At 27.3% G+C, this 25667-nt stretch overlaps 1 protein-coding gene across 2 annotated transcripts; it reads left to right on the top strand.

The window, feature by feature from the left end:
- Window positions 1-4229: 4229 nt before the first annotated feature.
- On the top strand, window positions 4230-22996 carry LOC113372352 (breast cancer anti-estrogen resistance protein 3 homolog). 2 transcript variants are annotated; one of them, XM_026612676.1, is made up of 14 exons: window positions 4230-4350; window positions 6189-6557; window positions 12123-12198; window positions 19279-19339; window positions 20028-20276; window positions 20364-20688; window positions 20808-20983; window positions 21061-21293; window positions 21380-21563; window positions 21642-21703; window positions 21776-21944; window positions 22117-22309; window positions 22417-22615; window positions 22736-22996. In XM_026612676.1, the coding sequence occupies exons 1-14, from the start codon at window positions 4281-4283 to the stop codon at window positions 22881-22883; spliced, it is 2514 nt and encodes an 837-aa protein (XP_026468461.1). In that variant the 5' UTR covers window positions 4230-4280; the 3' UTR covers window positions 22884-22996. The 2 variants fall into 2 exon arrangements, with proteins under 2 accessions (XP_026468461.1, XP_026468460.1); XM_026612675.1 differs by having other exon boundaries at window positions 21380-21703.
- The last annotated feature ends 2671 nt before the right edge of the window (window positions 22997-25667 follow it).

The following is a 25667-nucleotide window of genomic DNA, read 5'->3' as shown; positions in this document are numbered from 1 at the left end:
TTCCAAGAAAATTACCGTATCCTCCTATCCTATCTTTTTCATGTTGAACTTTGAAAAATAGATCAAAATATGTTGTCAAATAAATTTGTTTTAAATCCGTAAAGCTAACTAGTAAATCTTTCAAATTGAAATTATATATCATCAGTATAAGAGAAATTTCTTTAACAGAATATATAAAATATAAGCGTTAGATGGTTGCTTGTTTGAGGAGAAGATTTATCATAAAAGCTCATATAGATTAACCTTCAATATGACACAATATCTATATGAAAATATGAAAACTACAATCCTAATATATTTATATATTTATTTGCGCTACGATTTGGTAAAAATATTATAAATTACAAATCCAAAGAGTACCAGTATCATCTGTCTTATTATTATCTATGGCAAAAATAAAGTATATTTTATATTGTATTCTTCTTAACTTGCTTAATACTAAATTTGTTATTTTTGCTATAATATGTATAAATTTTATATAATTTAATTTTGTTCATATTGCTGTTCAAACTAAAAGTTTTTTTTTCGAAAGGTCTGGACAAGCTACAACGGTTTACTTCTGAATTTTCATAAATATTACAATCTTAAATTACGAAGAAAATACCATAATTCTATCCTATCTTTTTCATGTTAAATCTAGGCAATAGGCTTCCATTGCTAGTGTAAAAACCTTGGCCCTAAACTTTGAAAATGTTTAGAAATGTTTAGAAATCTAATATATAAAATATAGATAGACAAGCTTTAGGTGGTTGCTTTTGTTGAAGAGAAAATTTATCACAAAAAAAGTATTTTTATGAAAAATCTCGACAACCTTCATAGAGTTTTTATCGTTCATCGGTTTACTTCTGAAATTTTCACAATTATTACGATCCTTTCTGTTTTACCAGGATTATATAACAATATGTTATATACAACGCAATATAAATCCGCGGTATCGAGTTCCTTTGATTCGCAGAATGAATTACTTCTTATAACTGTTTGCGATAAGAATGATTCTGAACACATAGATTCTGAAACATGAGTATTATTACTCATATTCTGAAGGAATTTCTACTTGTAGCTAAAAAGGTTATTGTAATAAAACGAACAGGAAATGCACTGTAAAATAATACCAATAGTGAATTTATAAATAAGGTCATTGGATAAAAATTAAAATAAGTTATATGCATTTAACTAGTATATTAATAGTTTTTATTTATTTCAAATTAATTAATGATTTGTGGTTAACTTATAATTTATTAATGAAGTGAATAATATAGATCAACTAATGAAATATATTTGATATATAAAATATTTCAATATTAAAATCATGAATGAATTAATTCAACATCAAACGATTTCAATTACCATTCATACATAATTCATTGTATTCATTGATCATATCGGTATTTGTATTTCGTCCTCAAATAGTCCAAGTCAAATCAATATTTTCAATTGCCGAAGTCGTTAAGTAATTGTTCCAATTGATTTTTATTATAAATTTTGTAAACAACTCCGCGATCAAACGACATTATAATTTATTTATTAGCGGTCATATATCAAGATCAAGAACTATTTGGATACGATTGCATAACTATAAACTGTGAAATATTTGTATTAAGTGGAGGCTTATTAATGATTTTGTTTAAACAATTTTGAATTAAGATGATCTGCCCTCTTTTTAACCATACGACTGTGTTTTCTTTATTTAATACTATATAATAAATAGGTATATAAAATTATAGCTATATGAGATTAAATTATAGACTAGTTGGTATTGGTATTTTGTCTTGAGGCAATTTACATAAACTTTCCGATAGGTGTGAATAATCGACTTATCAATAAAAATTAAATTAATTTATGAGTGATTAAAAGTATTCCGAGTGAATTTATTACACATTTATTGAAAACGAATGAACACGTTAACTCGGAGCATTTTCTAAAAGCAATTTTTAAAAGTATCAATAACTTTTGTAATTGAACCAGTTTCGGTAGGACTTTAATGGTTTAGTATGTTCATTAAGACCAAGTACTCTATCGTTATACCAAGTAAATCGCCTAATTTTAATTTTTTCAAACGTCAAAGAAACTAATCATTTTCTCAAACTTTGATGAATTTTTAAAATTAAACTTCTTGTCGTAAGGCGTAATATTTCAGTAAGTTCTATAAGACCATGAGATATATCGCTCGGTAAATTTCCAACATTCCCAATTAATAAGATTCAAAATCAAAATTTAAATAAAAAAAAATAGCTTACAATAGTTCATCGCGATAATAATATTGTAATATTGTAAAAATATAGTTACATGATACCATTTAAAGAAAATACCGTTGTCTAGAAAAAGAATAGGAATTACCTTGAAAGGTAAGTTTATACTTGCACAAGATATTGCAAGTACGTTGCAAAGTAAAAATATTTTAAATAAACTAATTGTTATGAATATATTTATGGTATATATTTTAATAAATTCAATTGGATCTTCCTTTTTTGAATCTAGTTCTTTGATTATCTTGAAAAATATTTATTAAATTATTTCTATTCCCCATCGCCAAATTAGATATGAAAAGAAAAACAATGTTTATTTAATCAGTAACAAAATTGTTGTTAAGTTTTTTTAAAAGACATCACTTGAATATATTGATTCGGATTGTAGAGAGAATATTTTCGCCTGGCTTTTAGATAGCATATTTAGATTTAATATTATATTCAAATTTAGATGATTTTACAATCAATGGAATAGAATGGAGATCATATAATAAGATAATTTAAGACTTACTTATTCTTTTCTTTATTTTCATTTTACTATTAGTACATATATGGTGATTGTTCAAAAAATTTTATTCAAAACTTATGCTTTAAAATGTCTAATTTTTTAAATGTATTTAAAAATATGAAAACTACAATCTTAATCAATTTTATATATATATATATATATATATTTATATATATATATATATATATATATATATTTGCCCTACGATTTCGAAAAAACATTATAAATACTAAAAATCCAAGGGTACCAGTATTCAACAGTCTTATTATTTGTCTATGGTAAACAATAGAGTATATTATATATTGTATTCTTCTAAACTTGCTTGATACTAAATTTGTTATTTTTGATATCATATGCTTAAATTTATATAACTTAATTTTTATTGTGAAATATTGCCAATTAGTACAAACAAATTTCTAAATCACAGTGTCTGGAGAAAAATCAATATAGATAGCAATATTAGGCATATACGTAGATACTATAAATTATTTCTAATCTTATCTTTACCTAAGTATTTATCAAATATTTATTTAGCATCCAGTGAAGTACAAAAACACAGATTTTATCTGTTTCGTTTCTTTTTTCAAAAATATCCCCAATTTTTGATTTTTTATATATAATATGACCAAAAGAGAATGAATTACTACATATTAAGCAAAAAAACATTATTTTATTTACCGTTGTATATTTTGAATTGTCTAGAAGTCAATCAAAGTAATGCATTTTATGAACTGAAATACATATTTTTAGAATTGAATTGAATTGAGTTAAGAAATGCTAAAAGACTAATTTTAACCAGAGTCTTATTTATATAAATGTTTTGTAAGCATTTTAGTTATTATTTTCGATTTATTATTTTATTAATCTATTCATTCGTACATTTTAATTGTTATAACTGTAGCTCACAAAATAAGATGAGTTTTTATTATCTTGGATAAATTTATTATCTCTATTTTACAAACTATTAAAATATAAAGAAAAATATCCTAAAAATTCTATTTATTATCTCTACTTTTAAGATTGATAAAAAATATCCAATCAATATCATATTTATCATTAACCAATTTTATCATTTGTATAGTTATTAAAGCATCTTTAATTTATATGATATATCTTGTAAACATGAATCATAATACGTATATGATCCGTAATTTGAAGAATTCCCATGTACTATCATATGCAGAATTTTGATATTTTGAAGTACAGCCATTTGTTGCAAAATATACCTTATCATATGATACAACATATTATATCTGCAATCGTTTTACGAACGTGGCAGTTTGTTACCAAGATTTTAATAAATACATTGATCATTGAGATTTTTTTAATTATTATTTACGGAATATCGAAAATTAATTCGGCAATATTTAATTTCAATAAGAAGTAGGGAGTTTTCTTTTTTTGAACAACTGTTTTTGAGACTGCCCAGTTCTTGGAATATGCCATTACCACTGATATTTGCATTCTTTAGTGAATAAAATGATTTATTTGGAAATTTTTTGTTTGAAGTTACATTATCTGCCAATATGTGTACTAAAACTACCAAAAAATTAAATAGAATAAATAAAATGATTAAAAGAGTTCGCAACAAATGGGGTGAGTATTAATTAATTTTAATCTGCAATTTTGGATAATCTTTTCATATTTTGATATGTATCATACGCAATATTTAGCGAACTGAAACATTAATAGATTTCTGGAGAATGGTTTTCAAATACTATGATTAAAATTTATTGAAGAAATTACAATTTAAGTAACTCGTTGCTTTTAAAAACGCAAATATAATATATGACGAGCTTGAATATTGATTTTTATAAGCAGAATCAAAAATTATATATTAATTCAAAAATAAAAATATTATATTGTATTTTAATTAATTGTTGGCGACATGAAAATATAATGCAAGGGGTTATTATATAATTATATTCTTAAGTATGTATTATGATTACTGATTAGAAACTTTTATTAGCTGTAACAAATAATCATTACTATTATAAAATATACTGAAAAACATATCTATTATGATATGTTCATTATGTAAGTAAAGTAATTCAAATTTAATGAATCATATATTTCTAGAACTGACCTAATGAGAATTGTTTTGAAAGATTTGTGATAGGCAATTATTCATTTATAGGTTTTCATTGTTCTTATCTTGATAATTATAAATTGATCTTCAATACTTATCTGATAATAGCCTTTTGATATTTCTTTGTTCAATATATAGGCAATTATGAATTAAATATACGCATCTAGTTGCTGCATTTGCACTTTCATACAACGAGAATATCATGTAGGGCTCGTTTATGTAATATTATTATTATTATTATTATTTAATTTTATTTGGCCTCGTTTACTCTGAGCTTATAATAAATAAAAATTTATATCATAATCAATCTATATATATATATATATATATATATATATCCTATTCTATTTTCTTTTTAATGTTTCTTCTTTTTATTTTCTTTAATCTTTTTTTAAATTTCTAATTCTTTTCAACTTCTATCTTCATTCCATTATTTTCTTCATTCTTCTTTTAATCTCAGCAAGTTCCAATATTTTTTCTTAATTTTCTTCAAATTCTACTCAACAAATACAATTTTTTTAACTTCGCGTAGAGTAAGTTCATAGATAAACAAGTATAAGTAAGTATAGTAACCGCAAAAAATCGAAAACGAAAATTCTTGCATATCTTTGCGTTTCAAAGGTTTCTGGGCATTTTGGCATACCTTAGAAAAAATGGATGTATGTGTGTGTGTGTGTGCGGATACAAATTTTTGTCGACGATTTCGGGAATACGGATCAACCAATTTGAATAATTCAAAAAACAGTCGATTTGAATTGATAAGGAGACGTGCTGATTAGTTTTTTGCGAAGGCAGGTCTAGCCGTTCTGAAGATACGGGGCAAAAAGTGCCAAAAACAGTAACTCAGTTTTTAAGAGAATAGAGCGTCCGATTTTAATAATTCAAAAAACATTTTACTTGTATTGACAAGATGAAGAACTGATTAAATTTTTGGGAAGGTAGGTGCAGCAATTATGGACTCTCAATAAAAATAAGTTAAAGAAATGTCATTTGGCGGTCAAAAATGATCATTATACATAAGCACATAACATTATCAGATATTTTATAGAGATTTTCATAATGTGTACACATTCTGTGTAAATTTTATTAGGTTCCGTTCCAAGATTTTTAATTACGATACCGAAAGTACCAGCAATTTGCCTAAAGGCACGATGCCTTAACAGTTTAATTTCAAATTAACTACACACATTTTTTTTACAAATTCTAAGTCAATGACAGAATTTGATCGAAAAATCTCTGTCGTGTGAATCGAAAACTCTACTAAGTTAGCTCTACTATGTTCGCCACTACGTAATATTATATTTGGTACAAAATCTCAATATCAAATAAATTCAACTATTTCCAGGTCTATCATGGTCGCATCGTTTCTCGTCCAAACATCTGGCAAAGCGCAAACTTCCTCCTGTTCCGGTAACATCGGCGGAAGAGCCTGTCCTAATATGCGCAACAGATACAGGGCCTCCGGTCAAAGGCGATCCTCCGGACACCGGATCGCCCGACTTAACCCAGGCCGCCGCCCCTCACAAGGATATCAGGGAATGGTTGGATGCCCTCGGATTGATGCAATACGATAAGGTATTTGATGATGTCAAAGGTGTTGAAGATTTACTTAATCACTCGGAAGCTGATCTTACTGAATTAGGAATTAAAAATTCGGCCCATAGAGCAGCCATGGCTAGCAGTTTGGTTATACTTAAGACGAAATTGGAACGAGGTATGTTTTGGTTTCAAATACTTAAAAAATATTAATGTATATATGTAATGCTGAACTCATTTGCAAACCATAATTGTTCCTTTGCAAGAACTTAAGGGGGTCTTCCTATGTGACGGCCTGTTTTTTAGGGATATTTTAGGATTTTTTTTCTACGACCAGTAAATATTTAGAGCTTCAAGTTTTTTATCATTTATTAACACATATTTGGACAGTATAAATATAAAATTTCAGCTAAAAATATTCAGTCAAACTAGAGTTACAGCGCTCTGAACACCCCCGCCTCGAAAAAAAGAGCTCCCACTTCCTTCATGATTCCGGTTGATCGGCTTATCTGAAAAAAAAAAATAAACGGCGTTTTAATTTGTAGGCGTAAAAGCACGGAATGACCTATAATCAAATGAATATAAAAAAATTGGATTTTTGATAGACATTTGAAATAAAAGTTGCAAATTAGGCGTATTTTTTGTTTTTTGCTATAAAAAAATCGAAGTTGATAATAGTTCATTCCATGCGTTTAAATATATTGAGTGTGCCCTGTAAATTTCAAGTAATTCAGTCCAGCCGTTTCTGAGATATAATGGAAGAAAGTTTGAAAAACACAGTTTTGAGAAAAACGCGTTTAAAGTTTCAACTTTCCAACTCAGCGCTCCGAACCGCTCTTTTTTTGCCTGCTGTATCTTTAAAACGACTTCGAATTTTCTAAAATCGCTTTGCTACCGTATTCTAGACAGGTTAAGGGAGCAATTTATAAAAAAAATCGTTTTTTTCAACCCATCACATAGGATATTAAATTATTAAAAAATTAAATTATTTAAGGAAAACTCAGAGCTTTTTGGTATCACATATTTACTACATAATATTTTAGAGCTTTTATATATAAGATATAACATATACATAATTCGTTTTCTTTTGTACCTAGAAGACGCCGAGTTTATTTTTACAATTGAATTATTAATGTCTTTGTTAACGTATTTAGTCATTACAAAGATTTAAAAATCATTTCCATAAAATGAGAAAATCAATAAAACATTTTCATGAACAATCAGGATTTAGGAATGCAATCAATTTACACATTTGCACATTAAGAATTAAAATACTGATATGGTTTAATGAAAGTATTTGAAAATATTAATGTATATATGAAATGCTGAACCCAATTACAAACCATAATTGTTTCCTTGCAAAAATTTCAAAAAAAATTAAATCATTTAAGGAAAACTCAGAGCTTTTGTGCATCACATTTTCACTACATAATATTTTAGAGCTTTTAATGTTACATAAGCATAATTCATTTCATTCATTTGTATCTAGAAGACGCCGAATTGATTTTTGCAATTGAATTATTAATGTTTTTGTTAACGTATTTAGTTATTACAAAGATTTAAAAATCATTTCCATAAAATGAGAAAAATCAAAAAACATTTTCATAAACAATTAGCCTGCATTTACACATTGTATTTGAATTAAAATACTGATATGTTTTCAGAAGTACGTTGATATAAATATGTATGTATGTATAATAATTAAGAGGATATTTATACATCTTAAGCACCAATGAATCACCGAATTTTCAGGGAATTTATGCATGTTTGGAGAATTATTATTTTTATATCAAATCTCATATGAATATTATGAGAATATTCACATATGTATCATTAAAGCAAACATATAAATTAACTTGTTTGTTATTTTGCACAATTGTAAAATGAAAAAAAAGAATAAGATGGCATAAAATATTTTATCCTGATCCTGAAATTTTTATCCTGAATTATTACAAAATTAATATTGCCCATGCAACTTTATAGATAAAGTATTCAGAAAAGTAGTTCAAATTTTACAACAAAAAAACCGCAAAACTACCTCTTGGTATTTGAAATATAGGTTCCGGTTTATTTTCGGTACTGGTGATGCACCTAAGAATGTTTTATAAACATTTTTGGACAGTCAGCTTACGAATGCATGTGGAAATAAATAAGTATAAACAATAATAAAATTCTGTAGCATGTTTTGGCCACATGTTTGTAATTCCTTTGACGTACATCACAAGCTATTTTTGTGAACTACAATGCATCAAAAAATATGTGGAGAGCGTTCACATTAGGCAAATGAATCATTATAATATATATATATATATATATATATATATATATATAACATTGTCGAATTTCCTTGCCCCCAAGTGCTCAAATGGTTCCAAATTGATAAAAAACTATTCTTTGTAAATTTTAGCTCTTAATATTAACTTTTAGATAGTGCTTCAAACTTCGCATGGAAAAACATGGAAAAAATTTTGAAAATTAAAAAAAAAATTTAGGTATAACTTAGCGACAAATGAATTAAAAGTGAAAATTCGTGTAATTTTTTTTTGAAAATTCGACGCTCTGAGTATTTATGCTATTTCCATACAAAACTTTGATTGAATTGCGCTCTATGTAAAAGACAATATTAAGAGCTAAAACTTTCAGAGAATTGTTTTTAATCAATTTGGACCAATCCTCAATTTTTATCTATAAAGAAACAATTTGTTTAATATTCACCAAATAATAGTCACCAAAATCTGCTCAACTTATTTTTCTTTACTCAAATATTTTTTTACAAGATCTGGAAAAGGATTTAAATAATTATTAAATTTTATGTTATATTTACTAACTTAAGGAGTTATTCGACAATCAGACATAATTCATGTGGACCTATATAATTGTAGAATAGTCTTGATTTTTCGGCTGTTTAACACAAGTTTTTAGTCATTGTTATTAAAGGTTTATTAATATAGAGAGTAAAAATTTGTAATGTAGAACCAAACACTTTGCCTACAAATCGGAAGTACTCAAATAAAATTAGTTCAAAATGCCAATATGAAAAACAATATATATTCAAAAATATTAATTAAATAGTCTTTAATTACTTATTACTTGTTGTTATACATATATTTTATTACTGACTCAATAATAAATTTTTACAAATTCAATTATTGTTATTATTTTATAAAAATATATTGTCATTATTATCATTATTATAACAAAGTTGTTACTGAATGCAATTATTTGGCAACTATCAGTTCTGAACGCACCTTACTTCTTTAAGCATCAGTGCATCAAATGTTTAGCGACTTGATAATAATTAAAATCGGACTTATTAGTTTCATTCTAAACATAATCCTAGGTCGTACAATAACTCTAGAATCCTTGTCACAGTTTATTCATTCTTCAGACTTATGAGTCAATCGATAAATGGTCGATCGGCAGTGCGGTTTGAAAATTTTTGCCAGTGATTTATGAAAATAAAAGTGCTTAAGATGCCGAGCAAGGCGGTTTGGTTGATGACTTCTTGTATAGGCAAGAGAAAAAAATAATATATTTAATATAAATTTATATTTGATTATTTGTTAAAATATTATTTATCTCTCGAGACATATCTGGGTTCCATACAAATACATAAAAAATTTACTCAGTTTGTGTTATTTATATTTGAGTATATTAATTTTGTGTTTCCGTGTAATATAGGAAAGGATGTGGTGTTAATTTTAAATCTGGCAAATATCTCGTATATTTGCAAAAATGTTCCAGAATTTTCAATGAAAATTTAACATATTATTTTGGGTTAAAGATTTGTTGTTAATGTGACATGATACATAATAAAAAAATAGTGATATCTTTATATTATTTTTATATTGATGATCAAAATATTAATAGATTTCTTTCTATTTGTCAAAATATTAATAGATTTATAAAAGCTTTAAGTACTCGATAGTAATTTATTAACTTCCCGTAGGGCAAGTTATAGTAATCGCAAAAAAATCGAAAATGAAAATTTTTATATATCTTTACGTTTCAGAGGTTTCTGAACATTTTGGCCTACCTTAGAAAAAATGGATGTATGTGTGTGTGTGTATGTGTGTGTATGTATGTATGTATGTGTGTGTATGTATGTGCGGATACAAATTTTCGTCGACGATTTCGGGAACACGGGTCAACCGATTTGAATAATTCAAAAAACATTCGATTCGTATTGATAAGGAGACGTGCTGATTAGTTTTTGGCGAAGGCAGGTCTAGCCGTTCCAAAGATACGGGGCAAAAAGTGCCGAAAACGGTAGCTCAGTTTTTGAGAGAACGGAGCGTCCGATTTGAATAATTCAAAAAACATTTCACTTGTATTGACAAGATGAAGAATCGATAAAATTTTCATGAAGGTAGGTCTAGCGGATTCGGAGATATGGAGGAAAAAGTAAAAAAATGAGCCATTTGGCGGTCAAAAATGATCATTAGACATATGCTCATAAAATTATCAGATATTTTATAGAGATTTTAATAATAAGTATACAATTTGTTAACATTCCTATGGGTTCCGTACCAATGCTTATGCTTTAGACAGCGACGCGGCGCTTACGCGCTTTATATTTTGTCCCTATGCAGTTAAAGCAGTACGATTGATTGCTTTGAAAAGAAAGTTCAGATCTTCCACAATATGGAAGAAATTCAAAAAAAAATTTTTTTCAAAAAAAAAAAAAATTAAAAAATAAAATTTTTTTTTTTAAAAATTTTTTTCAAAAAAAAGTAATTTTTTGTCCAATTTATAGTTTTTCAAAAATCTTATTTTTTCAAAGTAATTTTTTTTTTCAAAAATGTTAATCGTTTTTAAAAAAATAATAATAATTGGTACGGGAAGTTTCAGCAATTTGCCTTAAGGCACGATGCCTTAATTGCCTTAAGACAGAATTCCACTTACAGCTAGTTTTATAATATAATCTGTGAAAATACTTGATTTGTGTAAACTCGCAAACATCCACCTGTTCTACCTTCATTTAGAATTAATATATGCTGTTAAAAATATTCGATGTTATTAAAAAATTATATTAATTATATTAATTAATTTTATTAACTTCCGTGGGGCAAGTTTTAGTAATCGCAAAAAAATCGAAAATGAAAATTTTTATATATCTTTACGTTTCAAAACCTTCTGAACATTTTAGCATACCTTAGAAAAAATGGATGTATGTGTGTGTATGTGTATGTGTGAAAAATTGATCAAATTTTCATGAAGGCAGGTCTAGCGGTTTCGTAGATCTAGTAAAAAAAAGTAAAAAAAATACCATTTGGCGGTCAAAAATGATCATTAGACATATACATCAAATTATCAGATATTTTATAGATATTAACAATAAGTTTTAACAATAAGCAAATTTGCATTCCTATGGGTTCCGTACCAATGTTTATCCGCTAGACGGCGACGCGGCGCTTACGCGCTTCGATATTTCGTCTCTATGCAGTTAAAGCAGTACGATTGCTTTGCAAAAAAGTTCAGAATTTCTAAAATATTTCAAAATAAATTTTCATTCAAAAAGTCTTTTTTTTTTTAAAAAAAAAAAGTAAATTTTTGCAAAAATTTAGTTTCTCAAAAATCTATTTTTTTCAATGTAATTTTTTTTCAAAAATGTGAATCCTTTTAAAAAAAATAATTTTTGGTGCGGGAAGTTCTAGCAATTTGCCTTAAGACACGATGTCATGCGCCCAACTAGTTAATCCATACATTATAATAAATAAAAAAAATATAATTTTTTTTTCAGGAAACAACAATTACAAAAAACATATGCACATGAGGCACAGCGTAGCGCTAGATGATGGATCCAAGAAAAATGTGCGGTAAGTTTTTTCTTTAATGTTTATTTATTATTTTAAATTTGATAAATATGAAATAACTATTTTTAAAATCACATTTTTTATGTAAATAAGCAATTGCTACCAAATCTGAGACATTTATCTCAGTCCATTAGATTTTTTTGATCCAATACCTTAATTCAGTAACCAATAATTGTATGAAATCAAATGAAATGATTTGTTAAACGTGCCGTTTTCTATGTAAGGGGAGTTATTGAATCGAATTGAATTTGTATCTATGTATTCGTATGTATAAATAAGGGTTGATAGAATATTTGGCACTTCTACAAGGGCTGAGGGTTGATGTCTGACGTCTGGGACTGATAGGCCATGTTTTGCGACATGTTTTCATTATCAGAACATCAATGGCATGAATAGTAATGATTGTTCTAGATTTAAATCTAAGCTATGACGAGACGGGAATATATTTTTGGGGTAAAAGTGGTAGAAGAGTTTTGTATCGTGTAGAAAAATTATAATGCTCAATATAAATTTATTTTGTCATTTGTAATGGAAAGGAAAAAGTTATAAAAATTCTTGAGTAATTGGGTAATGTTTATAGCTTTTATTTTAAAGATTTTGATTTTATAGGTGCATGTATACACTTATTAAAACAAAATCTGAATTCGTAATTTTTAAGGTAAAAATAATATCTATAACCTAAAACTAAAAATTTTAAAATTTAATTTACTTTCAACAAAATAATCGTGATTTGTTTTTAAGAAATTTATAAAAAACTCTTTTGGATAAAATAAACGCCTTCTATCCGTTTTATCAGACATATTTCTTTCAGACTTTATTGGTGAAATTCGAACAATCTACTAATAAAATATTTATTAGTTAAAATTTTTTATCTGAAACTAATTCAAAATACTACGTGTATTTATATCGCATGTATAATAGTTGCAATATATACGTCCAAATCAATCGAATGTTTATTTTTGTAACAAATCAAAAGAGATAGTGTCAAGGTAGCAACACACATTAAAGAGATATAGGTATATTTATTTATTGAATATACTTAATGAATTAAAATATATTTTTATTGTATAATGTGATGCATTTTATTCATAAAATAGACACTGCATTCGATAAGAGTTAATTCTTGAATTGTATTTAAATTATAAATATTATTATTATGATATTTTAATAATAATTAATAATGTTAATCCGCAAGTACAAATATACGCTCTCTATTTTGTATAAAATTGAAAACTTATCCTAATAATTAAATAATTCAAATGTATAGTTTGATTCAACTTAAAAATCTATGTTATTAAAACTGAAATATTTACAGACCTGATCCGTTTTACCCCATAGACAGTATAAAAAAGTGGTCAGGTGGCAAACAAGTCCAATGTCTTATTTCAATTTTAAGGGGATTTTACGAAATAATAGCCACATTATTCAAACAATTTAAACCTTGATCTGGTAATTTGCAAAAAAAAATTATCAGCAGAGTTGGAATAATGATATATTTAATTTAGCTTTCGTAAAATAGCTTTTATAAAACTTTATTTAGGTATTTATTTGCTATTTTTTTATTTTTTACATCTTTCCCGGAGTAAAGGTTTAGTCGGTCCTTTTTACCCCACCAAGGTGTAAACTCAAGTCATTTTCCCTTTACATTCAAATATTGCTGGTAAAACATACTTAACACTCTTGATTTTTGAGATGTCGCTAGTGGACTCGCTCTACCCTAATAAACTAATGATTTTTATAAATAAATTAACTAGTGGGGTGCATGGCATCGTGACTTAAGGTAAATTGCTAAAACTTCCCGTACCGTAAGCAAAAATCTTGGTATAAAACCCAAAAAAATTTACATAAAATTTGTACACATTATTAAAATCTCTACAAAATATCTGATAATTTGATGTACAAAAACATTTTTGACCGCTAAATGACATTTTTTAAACTTATGTTTATTGAGAGTCCTTAATCGCTAAACCTGCCTTTCCAAAAATTTAATCAGTTCTTCATCTTGTTAATACAAGTAAAATGTTTTTTGAATTATTCGGACGCTCTGTTCTCTTAAAAGCTGAGTTACCGCTTTTTGCACTTTTTGCTCCACAATTTCAAAACGGCTAGACCTGTTTTTACCAAAAACTAATCAGCATGTCTCCTTATCAATACGAATCGTATGTTTTTTGAATTATTGAAATCGGTTGATCGGTGTTCCCGAAATCGTCGACAAAAATTTGTATCCGCACACACACATATACATACCCACAAACACACATATATTTTTTCTAAGGTATGCCAAAATGTTCAGAAACCTCTGGAACGTAAAGATATATACAAAATTTCATTTTCGGTTTTTTGCGATTACTATAACTTACCCTATGGGATGTTAATTACCCTGTAGGAAGTTAAAAAAGTCAAAATAAATCATCAAATTGTAAAATTCAAAAAAATCAAAAAATGCAAAATTCATGAAATAATTCTACTAATTCAAAAAAATAATCCGAGGTCAACAAACCATCTTCAATTCTACTACTCTATCCTTTGCGCCCCTAAGGTAGGGTGAACCGAAATGCATTTCACAATGCATTTGGCCCGCGCATGGGTGTAATAGCCGCGAGGGCGCAATATCGCGTAGTGTGTGCGAACGGGTCTAGGCGGCCGGTGAATGGGCGCCGTGAGCGTACTACCCCGCGAGACGAGGTGGGGCGCGAATCAATATCACTCCCGGGGCGAGACGCGATCAAACTGTGGGATTCTGTATCAATTTTTTTATGGAAAAAATATAGTTAAAATTTTTCTTATACTATGACTCAAATTATACTAATTTGACGACGCATTTATTATATTATTATCTTATTATTTCTAATATTGTTATTTTGTTACTTTTCACTTTATTTTTTATTGTATATTGTCTACTTTATTGTTTTTCTAGTATTATCTTTATTAATCAGAAATTTTACTTATTTTACTTATTAATTTTATTATTATTATTTGCTTTTATTTTATATTAAATCAACATACTACGGATATCATTTTATTGAAAATTCTATCCTTTATTTTGTGCTCTTTTTATTGAATTTTTCATTACTGTTATTAAATTGGTCATATATATATCATTACTGTTATTAAATTGGTCATTACTGTTACTAGACGTTAATTATTTAGCAGTTGTAACAAATATAGTAATTAAAAAAAAATTGACGACGCTATTTTCATAATATCATAAATAATGACATATTGTTTATTTATATTTAAAGTTATTTTTTTTACGAAACATGCCTTTCTAAGTCTTAATTTTGTGGCGGGCATCTTCTAAGATTTCTAAATCCTGTCATTGACTTATAATTAGAATTTTGAAAAATATAGTTAATTTAAAATTAAATAGAATTTGATTGCTGAATAGAATTTGAATAAACAATAAAAAGTAAGAAAAAAAAAAACAAGATTCGAATTCGAGAAGGTCATATTTAGAAGAGAAAAAATTATGAAGAAATCAGTTGTGAAAAGCAAAAAAATGAATAGAATAGGATATAAATAAAAAATAGTGTAAAACACAAAAATTAATTATTGTAGGTGGCTAAATGCTCTAAATAAGGGAGGCCAATAAAAAACCCTAAATTTTTATTCAAATAATGATAATGTGATAACGTAAAAAATTAACAAATACTCGTATATGTAGGTCTTCAGAAAAAGCATTAGCTTTTTGAAAATATTATTTTTACACAATATTTGTCACGTTTGATATCACTTTTTATAAATACAACATTGTATTAAAATTCAATAGAATATAATAATATTGATCATATATTTTTATTATCTTTTATCAGATGGATTACTCTTAGTCATTCATTTTTTCAAAATTATCTATCAAAAACAACATACGAACTCGATAATTTTCACTAAAAACTCCATGTAGGTATCTAATTCTTTCTCCAAATAATTCAATAATAATTCAATAATCTTCATAATAATTCCAAATAATTCAATAATAATTCAATAATCTTCATAATTCTATCGATAAATATAAAAAATCGTAATTATATGTTTAATATATTATTATACGATTAAAATAGAGAATATAATTGGGCATTTTGGTAATATATTTATTTGTTAATATCTGTAATAGAATAATATTTAAATATGAATTATAAATATAAATTTTATAAAATATTATACTATTTTTTAAATTATGAAATAAGTGATGAAAATAATTTATTTTTTGGTATTAAAAATTGAACTGTATTATTTATAGCTTATGAAGATGTGGCAGACACGATATTTATATGTGAAATTACTTTTGTTGATTGAAAATCTGCAAAAATATACATAATTCTATCTTTAATAAAAAAAATCTAAATATAAATATATTTCAGTATTTCTGATAGTCAAAAAAAAACTATTATAATTGGCATTATTAGCATACAATATTACATTTATTTCAAAGACGTAAATAAATAGTATTATATTTATGAATACCTTATAAAAGTTTCAAATAGTATTTTAATTGTTTGTCTTTTATTAAGACTCGTTTTATCAATGTAAGTTTCAGAATCTTTCCATTGTAGTATAACAGGGGTTGTGAAGGGTGGGGGTGCGTTTCAGCTTTACTACTAGGTGGAAATAATAGTTGATTTTGTGCAACACTAATATGCACAACTGTTTGTAACTACTTTGTTAATAATATTTTTACCGATAGTTTTTACAATGTAGTAATTTTGCTAAAAAGCCTCGGTGCCTAGTTTTTATTCATGAGCGTTCCTTTACGGTGGGCGTTATGAATCTTTCACACCAAAACAAACAAGGCCTATAGGAAAATAAAATGTAGCTTTTTATATTGTGATTTGTACACTAATTGCTCAATGTTTTGTAAGTTTTATAGTGGTTTTGCATATAAATAGTGAATATTTGATATGTGATTTTTTATAATATACCTAACGAAGTTTTGAAAATTGTGTGTTCAAAAATAATGTTATTGTTGTTCGGATGATTAGATAAAAAAATGTAAGTGTAACCTGTTAAAAAATAACTACTAATTAATTACATGTATATATAAATATATATATATATATATATATATATATATATATATGAATATACAAACATAAGAAAATACATTTATTAATACATACTATTCGACGTTTTTATGTTCCTTGCTATTATTAGTTTTAATATTTAAAAAAACGTAAATGAAAAATCTAAATTATATTCAGAATATTATTTACAACTGCAAGTCATAGTAAAATTAAATTTTACTTTTAGTAAATACAAATAATATAATTACAGTTTGATTATTATAATTGTCACATACTTTATTATTAGTTGGATGGTTACATTCTTTTTTATTATATTGTTATATTCTTTGTTATTGTATTCATTATTATTATTTGGTTTGTGTAGTAATAATTAATATCACATCATGAAACTGTTGTTGTTATGATACTGATATAGGCGTAAAAGATTTTTTGCCTTTAATGAGAATATATCTACTATTCAAATAAATTATTCTGCAATCTGAAATAAAAACAGAATATATCATTAGTGACTAACTATTTACCTCCTCTTCATTACTTTCACTAATTGTAAGTAATGAGTAAACTATTTTTACTTCGTATATTGCATTTTGGCTATCCTTCATAATACTACGACAAATGATCAGTCGATAAATATACGTCCAATAAATAATTTGATAAAGATTTTCAAAGAATGAAAAACTTATTTGAAACTTCATACTAAATTATAAACTGAGGACTTTTTCTGGAAAACGTGTTTCTTTCTCATATATTATGTCCCATTCTCAAATTCATTTTCTTTATTTTTTCTTGACCAATTATAATTGTTAAATACTTTATTATTAGTTGGTTACATTCTTGATTATTATATTGTTATATTCGTTGTTATTGTATTCTTTATTATTATTTGACTTCTGTTTTAATTAATATCAGACCATGAAACTGTTGTTGTTATGATACTGATATAGGTGTAAATGATTTTTTCCTTGCTTCATATTTAATGAGAATATATCGACTGTTCAAATAAAATATTCACCAATCTGAATTAAAAACAAAATATGTCATTAGTGACTATCTACTTGCCTTCTCTTCATTACTTTCACTAAGTAATGAGTAAAACTTATACTTCGTATATTGGATTTCGGCTATCCTTCATAATACTACAAGTGATTAGTCGATAAATATATGTCCAATAAATAATTTGATAAAGATTTCCAAAGAATGGAAAACTTATTTGAAACTTTATACTAAATGATAAACTGAGGATTCTTTCTGGAAAACGTGTCTATTTCTCATATATTATGTCTCATTCTCAAATTCATTTTCTTTATTTTTTCTATTTTCATTTGAAGTTCGCTCACCTCGTGTAGGTGTAGGTATTCGTAGGTGATCAAACTAGAGTTGGAATTCATAGGTGATTAATGCTGGAACACGGATTTCAGCGTTGATCACCACATATATTGCTAAATAGTTCAAAATCTCTAATAAAATTTATGCGAAAATACAGCTTTGGCTGTTTCCTAGTGGGTAGGCTTTGTTCCGACTCTGTCTACTGAAAATCTTGTTTGTTCCGGGTTATAAAATATTCACTATGTCATTTCCCGGATTCGTCACAATAAGTGACTTAAGAAAATACTCTTGTATGTCTCTTTACCTACTAACTGGCCCTATAGGATAATCTGTACTGAACCCTAAGTCTTAAGCAGTAGTACTTAGTTTTATGAGGTGTAGTTTAGGGAAATTTCCTGCCTCTAGTGCTAGTTTGGCACCAACTTGGACCAAATCGCTTTGTAATCAAATGCATTTACCACATGAAATTTCTAACTTTTCTTAGAAATTATTGTAAGCTTATAGAATTAAATTAAATTAGATGTGATTTTATGATTACATATTCATTGTATAAATTTAAAACATTTGAAAAGAATTCAGTTTCAAAACAGTAAAAATAGGCTGAGAAACAGATAAAAATTGGTATTTGACATTTCTTACCTATTTTTGTATGAATAATAATAGTTATCTGAATGATGTGATTTTTAGATATTGAGAAGTTTTACTTCTTAAATAATGTGGTTTTTTATTTAATTTTCAGTTCTGAAATTACTCCAAACTGCGACACCAAACAAACCAAGAGTTTATGCAATCTTATTATGGTAAGTTTCATTTGGATATTTATAATTCCTAATAATTATTAGGAATAATACTAAACGTTGAATTCATATACATGAAATATACTTCCAAACAGTTTGATATATATAAATAGCAAATCAATGTCAACTTTTAATTACATGTCGAGGTGTTAAAGTTGCTGCGGTAATTCATGAACTTTCTAATCTAATGTCGAAATGCAATTATTTGTATGTGTTTGTATTAATCATCGTTAAAAATCAATACAAGCATATTATTTAACAATTTTATTTTAAATTAATAAGGATTTGACTAATTAGTCGTTACTTTTATAACATACAATAGGATCTCGATTAACCGGACTAATTGTTGTCAATGGGCATTGGGATGATCAAAAATCCGGATAATCGATAGTATGATGAATAATGTTGGGTATTTATTAAAAATAACAATTACTTACATAGATGTCAACCAAAATCAATCTTTATTAAGAAATTAACACATCCTTATGTATTACATATTTTCTTCGATTACATTACATACATATACTAATCTGGACTGCAGCATTAATCGTGTAAAAATTCGATTTGTAGGTATGTACATACATTGAAATTGATCGCGGTTGTTAGTTCGGATAATCGCGAATCCGTATAACTGAGGTCCGGATAATCAAGGTTCTACTCTATTATCCATATTTTTTGATATTTTTATCAGGATACCCCTGTTGAGAAGACTCAATCAAGTCCTAGAGAATTGCGAATTGCCCTGGAACAGGAGCTATCACTCGACGCCAGAGACCTAAGATCACATGGCTGGTACCATGGACCAATACCCAGAGCTCGAGCAGAACGACTTCTGGTCAACGATGGCGATTTCCTGGTCAGAGATTGTTCATCTCAGCCAGGGGACTATGTGCTGAGTTGTAAATCGAAGGGCACGCCTTTGCATTTCGTTATTAACAAGGTAAAACTAATAGTTCATAGCCTTGAAGGTTACCATCAATCTGCTTACGTCCATCTATTATTATAATTAAATTATTTCAATTTTAAGGTACTCCTACAACCAGAAACAGTCTACGAACGACTTCAATATCGATTCGAAGATGATGCTTACGACACAGTTCCTGATCTCATTACTTACTATGTCGGATCAGGAACACACATCACGTCTGCCTCGGGAGCAAGGATTCAATTTCCCTGCAACAGGACGCAACCTTTGTCACATTATAGTACACAATATACAGGTGTTATGGGCCCTTTACCAGGGGTGAATCCGTATACTAACAGGCATTGTGGTCAACCTCCAAGGTTGCCCATGAAGAAACAAAGAGACCATGAAAAGGCAAATTCTGCGGATGGAATCATTCGAGCTACCGGTAAGGAATAACATACTTTTTTAATATATTTTTTATGTATATTGGAAAAATATTGATTACAGTAAAATGTGCCAATCAATTTTTCATGGAATCGTTTTGTTCCACTTTCAATCTTTTAGGAGGCGAATCCTTTAATACACATTCCTTACCAAGATCTCGAGCTTCAAGATCTCCGAGACTTGATAGGAGAAAATTTGAAGTGCCGGATGAATGCGATGAGATTTATGGAGAAGCCCCTCCAAAACCATGCAGGATGCCAACTTCATCTTTACCACCTAGAGCATCAAATTATCAGGTAAACATATATTTACAAGTCATCAGCTTTCAAGCGTTTACCCATAAAATAATTTAAAATTTTAATCGATTTTTTAGGCATCCGGATCGGATTCAGGAAATGGCAGTGGAGATTCGGCACAAAGTTCAGCTACTGGCGATTCTGCTTTAGATCCAAATCACAGACACAGCGGAGTTATTATAAAAAATCCACATTATATAGTAAGTTCGGCGTCAAGTACAACTCTCAAAAATTTTGTTGAATTTGACGCTGCAGCAGCAGAAGAAAGATTAGCAAAATCACCTACACCTGAATTGCGCTGTGATAGCAGGTAACAGAAGTAATAATGTTACTGTTTTCTATATCTTTATCAACAATAAATATTGAAATTTCAAATGTTTTTTTATATCTATTTAGGTTTGATGTCGAAAGTTTCCATACCCTATTATTACCAGCAACGGAAAACAAACCTCTGGATGTGAATGCCTTACGTAGTGTACTAGATATGCTAGTGGAGACGGGATCTAGAATAATAGCCAATTATTTGACTAAAGTGGATATAGATTTTATGTTAGGAGTACAAGAAGATAACAAAGAGAATGTATGTATAGAAAAAGCTGAAGAAAATTCAGAAAATAAAGTAAAAAATAAATCAGACCTGGACGCTTTGAGACTTCAGTCTGGGTTAGAGTTAATTTGTCTACCTCATGGACATCAGTTTAGATTAGATTTGATAGAAAGGTAAATAGGAAGTACAGCTTAATAACGTGATTAATAATTTGAAGATATAAATGTTTTATTGTTCAATTTTAGGACGGAATGCTTAAAGTTGATGGTGGCAGTTACAATATTAACGTGTGCTTCAGATCTCGAACGTGCTGCGATTTTACATAAATGGATTCAAATTGCCATTGATACGAAAACCGCACTTGGAAATCTCTATGGTTTTTGTGGAATTATGCTTGGATTATCTTTGCCACAGGTACTTATTAAAGCTTGTAACAATAATTAAGAATTTCTAAAGTTAAATTTTTTTATTGTAGAATTTTAGATGCATACTAAACATCTGAACATAATAAAACTATCAAGAAATATACCATATTTTTTTATCCGATATTGGCTTTAATTAATGATAGTTTTTATTATTTTTCTAGATTCAAAAATTAGAAAAATCATGGCATATTCTGAGACAAAGACATACGGACAGTGCCTTTCAATTTGAAGCTAAATTGAGGCCTACATTAAAAGCAATGAATGAAGGCCATAATCCTCAGGCTCCCAATACGACAATACCTCATGTACTGCCTATCGCACTGTTGATGGAACGCGATCTCGATGATTTTCAAGGTAAAAGTTAAACCCAATTGAATTTAACTAGAAATTGATATCTATAATTTATTTAATTTTCAAATGATTTATAGAATATAGAGAATAGACATTTTACTATTTTTCAGTTGCGATTAATAGTACTGGTTTTGCGAATAGCTGCTTAGCTAGTTGGGAACAAAATTCTACAGATTTTGGATTAACCACCTTAATTCAGCACATGCAGGCTGCAAGATCTTTTGCGCCTAGTGTTGCCACTTTTAGGCGAATTGCTAACAGCGTCCTACAAGAAATCGCCGAAGAAGACATCTCTTGTGACGCTTTCAGGTAAGATAAACGATAAATTATAACAAAACCTAATAAAGCTTCTAGCTGCACATGCAGTTTTTAACTGCATAAATTAATAATGTAAAGATTTTATACAACTTACCTTTTCATTTTTCCCAGGACTGAGTTTCATCAGAAGTTCCTCTGGGGTAGCAAAGGAGCTACTTTGAGTGCAGAAGAAAGGCACTCGAAATTTGATCAAATTCTCACAATCATGTCAGATAAATGTATCAGGGATATAGCACCGAATTCAGCAAGTTCGCAATAAATAGTTATCACCAAAAAATCTGAAATAGACAATACGCACATCGTCAACTTAGATATATAAATTAGTTATGGATAACAAACACAACTAGTGCATTTCTAATGAAATATTTATACAGGTCGTAGTATAGAAGATTATTATCTATACAGCTAAACTGATACCAAAAAGTAAGTAGAATTTTTAGAGTTCCTAAAAATATCCCATATTGTATAATATTATAAATATTTATACTTATATCAAAGTTATTATTTTCATTAAGAAATTATAGAAATGGATTGATTTTGGATACGATCGTACCTATGGGTTTATAACTAATATTTTTATATATAATTAGTGTCGCGCATACATTGATATGATTGATACTGAATTATTATCGTTTTTTAAAAAATGAAGCGTAAAATAGAGTTTAGTTTTTACTGAAGCAATGATATTTACGAGCAATTAGAAATAATACATCATTGAATTTATAAATATATATTTTATTTAATTTGATTGCATTCGTTTAAAAAATACGGAGTTTTGAAGACACATATATTTCTCAAAGTATTTCATTATTTTTAGGGTTGTTCTATTTTTCAATTAAAAAATCAACCACTTCAATTGAAAATTATCTAGTTTACGCTTCATTTATTTTCAAAAATTGCATTTTTTTTTATTAATATGAGATGCTATTCTCCAAATAGGTACCTGTAGTGAATCTCATCTTGTCCCAATTAAAATTAATTATATAGAGTTAAAGATAATTTATCATTGATTTTGTGATAATTTCTGGTTAGATAAATATAGCTGACGCGGATCAAAAATTCCTAATTATTACGAATAGCTGTAATATTTAAATAACAGAAAGACTAGCTATTATATTAATATTTATACGTTAATAATAAATATTAGTTCATAGTAACTATGTAAGAACTGACGATAGAAAATAGTTCTTTGTGAATTATATGAAATTATGATTTCTATCCATGCTTAAGTAGTTATTGTTAGCATATTTATTTATTATATCTATATCTTTATGTTTTGCTATTTATTGTTTAACAACAATAATTAGTTTTGGTTTATTTTAACAATTGCTTCATACATATGAAATACTATTTATGTGCTCATTGCTCAAACAGTAATATTAGCAGCCAAATATATGTGATATTAATTTCATATTTATTGCGTATCAAATTTAAGCCTATTATGTAAAATTATGTAGAAAATATTTTTGATAATCATACAAATTTATATTATATGCCTATTATTGAAAAAGCGCTTTGTAAATAGCTTTGAAGAGTATTAAATTTGTTTGAACTGCAAATTATAATTCAGTGTATTCGATTAAAAGTATTTAATTTATTGATAAATAATTTAAAATAAATAATAATCAAGCACTAGGACACTGTTGTTATTATTAATATAACGAACCAAAAATAAAAATTATAATTTTTCTTTTATTCATCTCTTACATATAAAAATTATTAAACCGCATAACCGGATAAATTGTACATATGAATAATAATTATATTTAATTAAGAGTTGTGCCGAAGAAAAGATGTTAAAATCTTTTTATATACGAATACTGACAATTGAGCTATTTATATAGGTCTATTATACATAAAAATACTTGAATTAATTATGTATATATACATAATTATGTGTATTTTATATACATATATAACTTGTTTTATATTATATAAACCGATTTTTTTTTGCAAAATATAAAAAAGTAATCAAACAAAATACTAGTCATCAAGTTCATGACGATCTTATATCAAAAGATCGCGATCTTAATATTCTATGCTTACATGTCATAAAATAATTATTATATTTAAAGAAATAAACATAATTGATTATGTATTAAAAAGTATATAAATTTATAAAAATCATTGGATTTTTAATTTATATTAGGTTCAATTGGTCAAAATCTAGTAGCTCAACTGTTAAGAATTATTTACTGATGCTTTATAATTTTTAATTTTAACTAAAATAAAATCAGATGCAATTATCAGTATTTTAATTTGGAATTGTATTGCATTGAAATTATGATTGTTTTTTAAAATGAGTAATAAAAATGATTTTATTTTGGCGGACGAGTGTAAGCTGTGAATATATTAATTAAATATTAAAAGTATTAATATATAAGTACTTAAGTAGAATATTATATTAATTATTGAGAATACAATGTAGAGAACTTATATAACTATATAAAAGAAATACAAAATATTTGAATAAGCAATTAATTAAAACACTTATGTTATATATTGCATTTAGATGAATTTTCAGCATCGTTATAAAATGTTATGGGTTTATCTGTTTATGGAGTAACCTTATTATTGACGCCATTTGCATTGAATGGGCTCGCTTGTAGGTAAGCGGCTAAGAGCGACGGGACTTGATTCAGAGGTCCCGGATTCGATACCCTCTTCGAGCAGCCTGTTATCAGGCAGCATTGAAAACGATTTTCACTTGGAAGTATAGATAGCAATATGTTTCCAAGTGAAAACAGCCCTTAATCCGCTGATTCCTACACCAATAAACATGCAGTCAGCCCTATTAGATGAATTCTAAAAATAAAATCATCAAGTACGAATGGATTAACCATTTGGTTACCATCATATATATTTTTATCGATGGTTACCATCTAAAAATTTGAAGTAAGAAGATGGAAAAATCCTAAGATTATCTCTGCAAGAAACGAACAAAAAAGAGTGCACGTGTGTAAAAACAAAAAGACTACTTCATCAATTATATACTATGATATAATTATCTAACTATACCATGATATAATTATCTAGAAAGTAA

The sequence above is a fragment of the Ctenocephalides felis genome, unplaced genomic scaffold, assembly GCF_003426905.1.
Source record: "Ctenocephalides felis isolate EL2017-DRISC unplaced genomic scaffold, ASM342690v1 CF-g0.4_SCAFFOLD_01604, whole genome shotgun sequence".
In the NCBI taxonomy this organism is placed as follows: Eukaryota; Metazoa; Arthropoda; class Insecta; order Siphonaptera; family Pulicidae; genus Ctenocephalides; species Ctenocephalides felis.
The sequence above is the reverse complement of the archived record's forward strand: the minus strand, read 5'-3'. Positions and strand labels throughout refer to the sequence as shown.

What these genes read in the sequence shown, in the direction of transcription:
- LOC113372352 (XM_026612675.1), top strand. Translation starts at nt 4,281, where the DNA reads ATGTGTACTAAAACTACCAAAAAATTAAATAGAATAAATAAAATGATT. An exon ending in AGATTAGATTTGATAGAAAG is followed by an intron (nt 21,704 to 21,775) that starts GTAAATAGGAAG and finishes GTTCAATTTTAG; the next exon opens with GACGGAATGCTTAAAGTTGA. An exon ending in ATCTCTTGTGACGCTTTCAG is followed by an intron (nt 22,616 to 22,735) that starts GTAAGATAAACG and finishes CATTTTTCCCAG; the next exon opens with GACTGAGTTTCATCAGAAGT.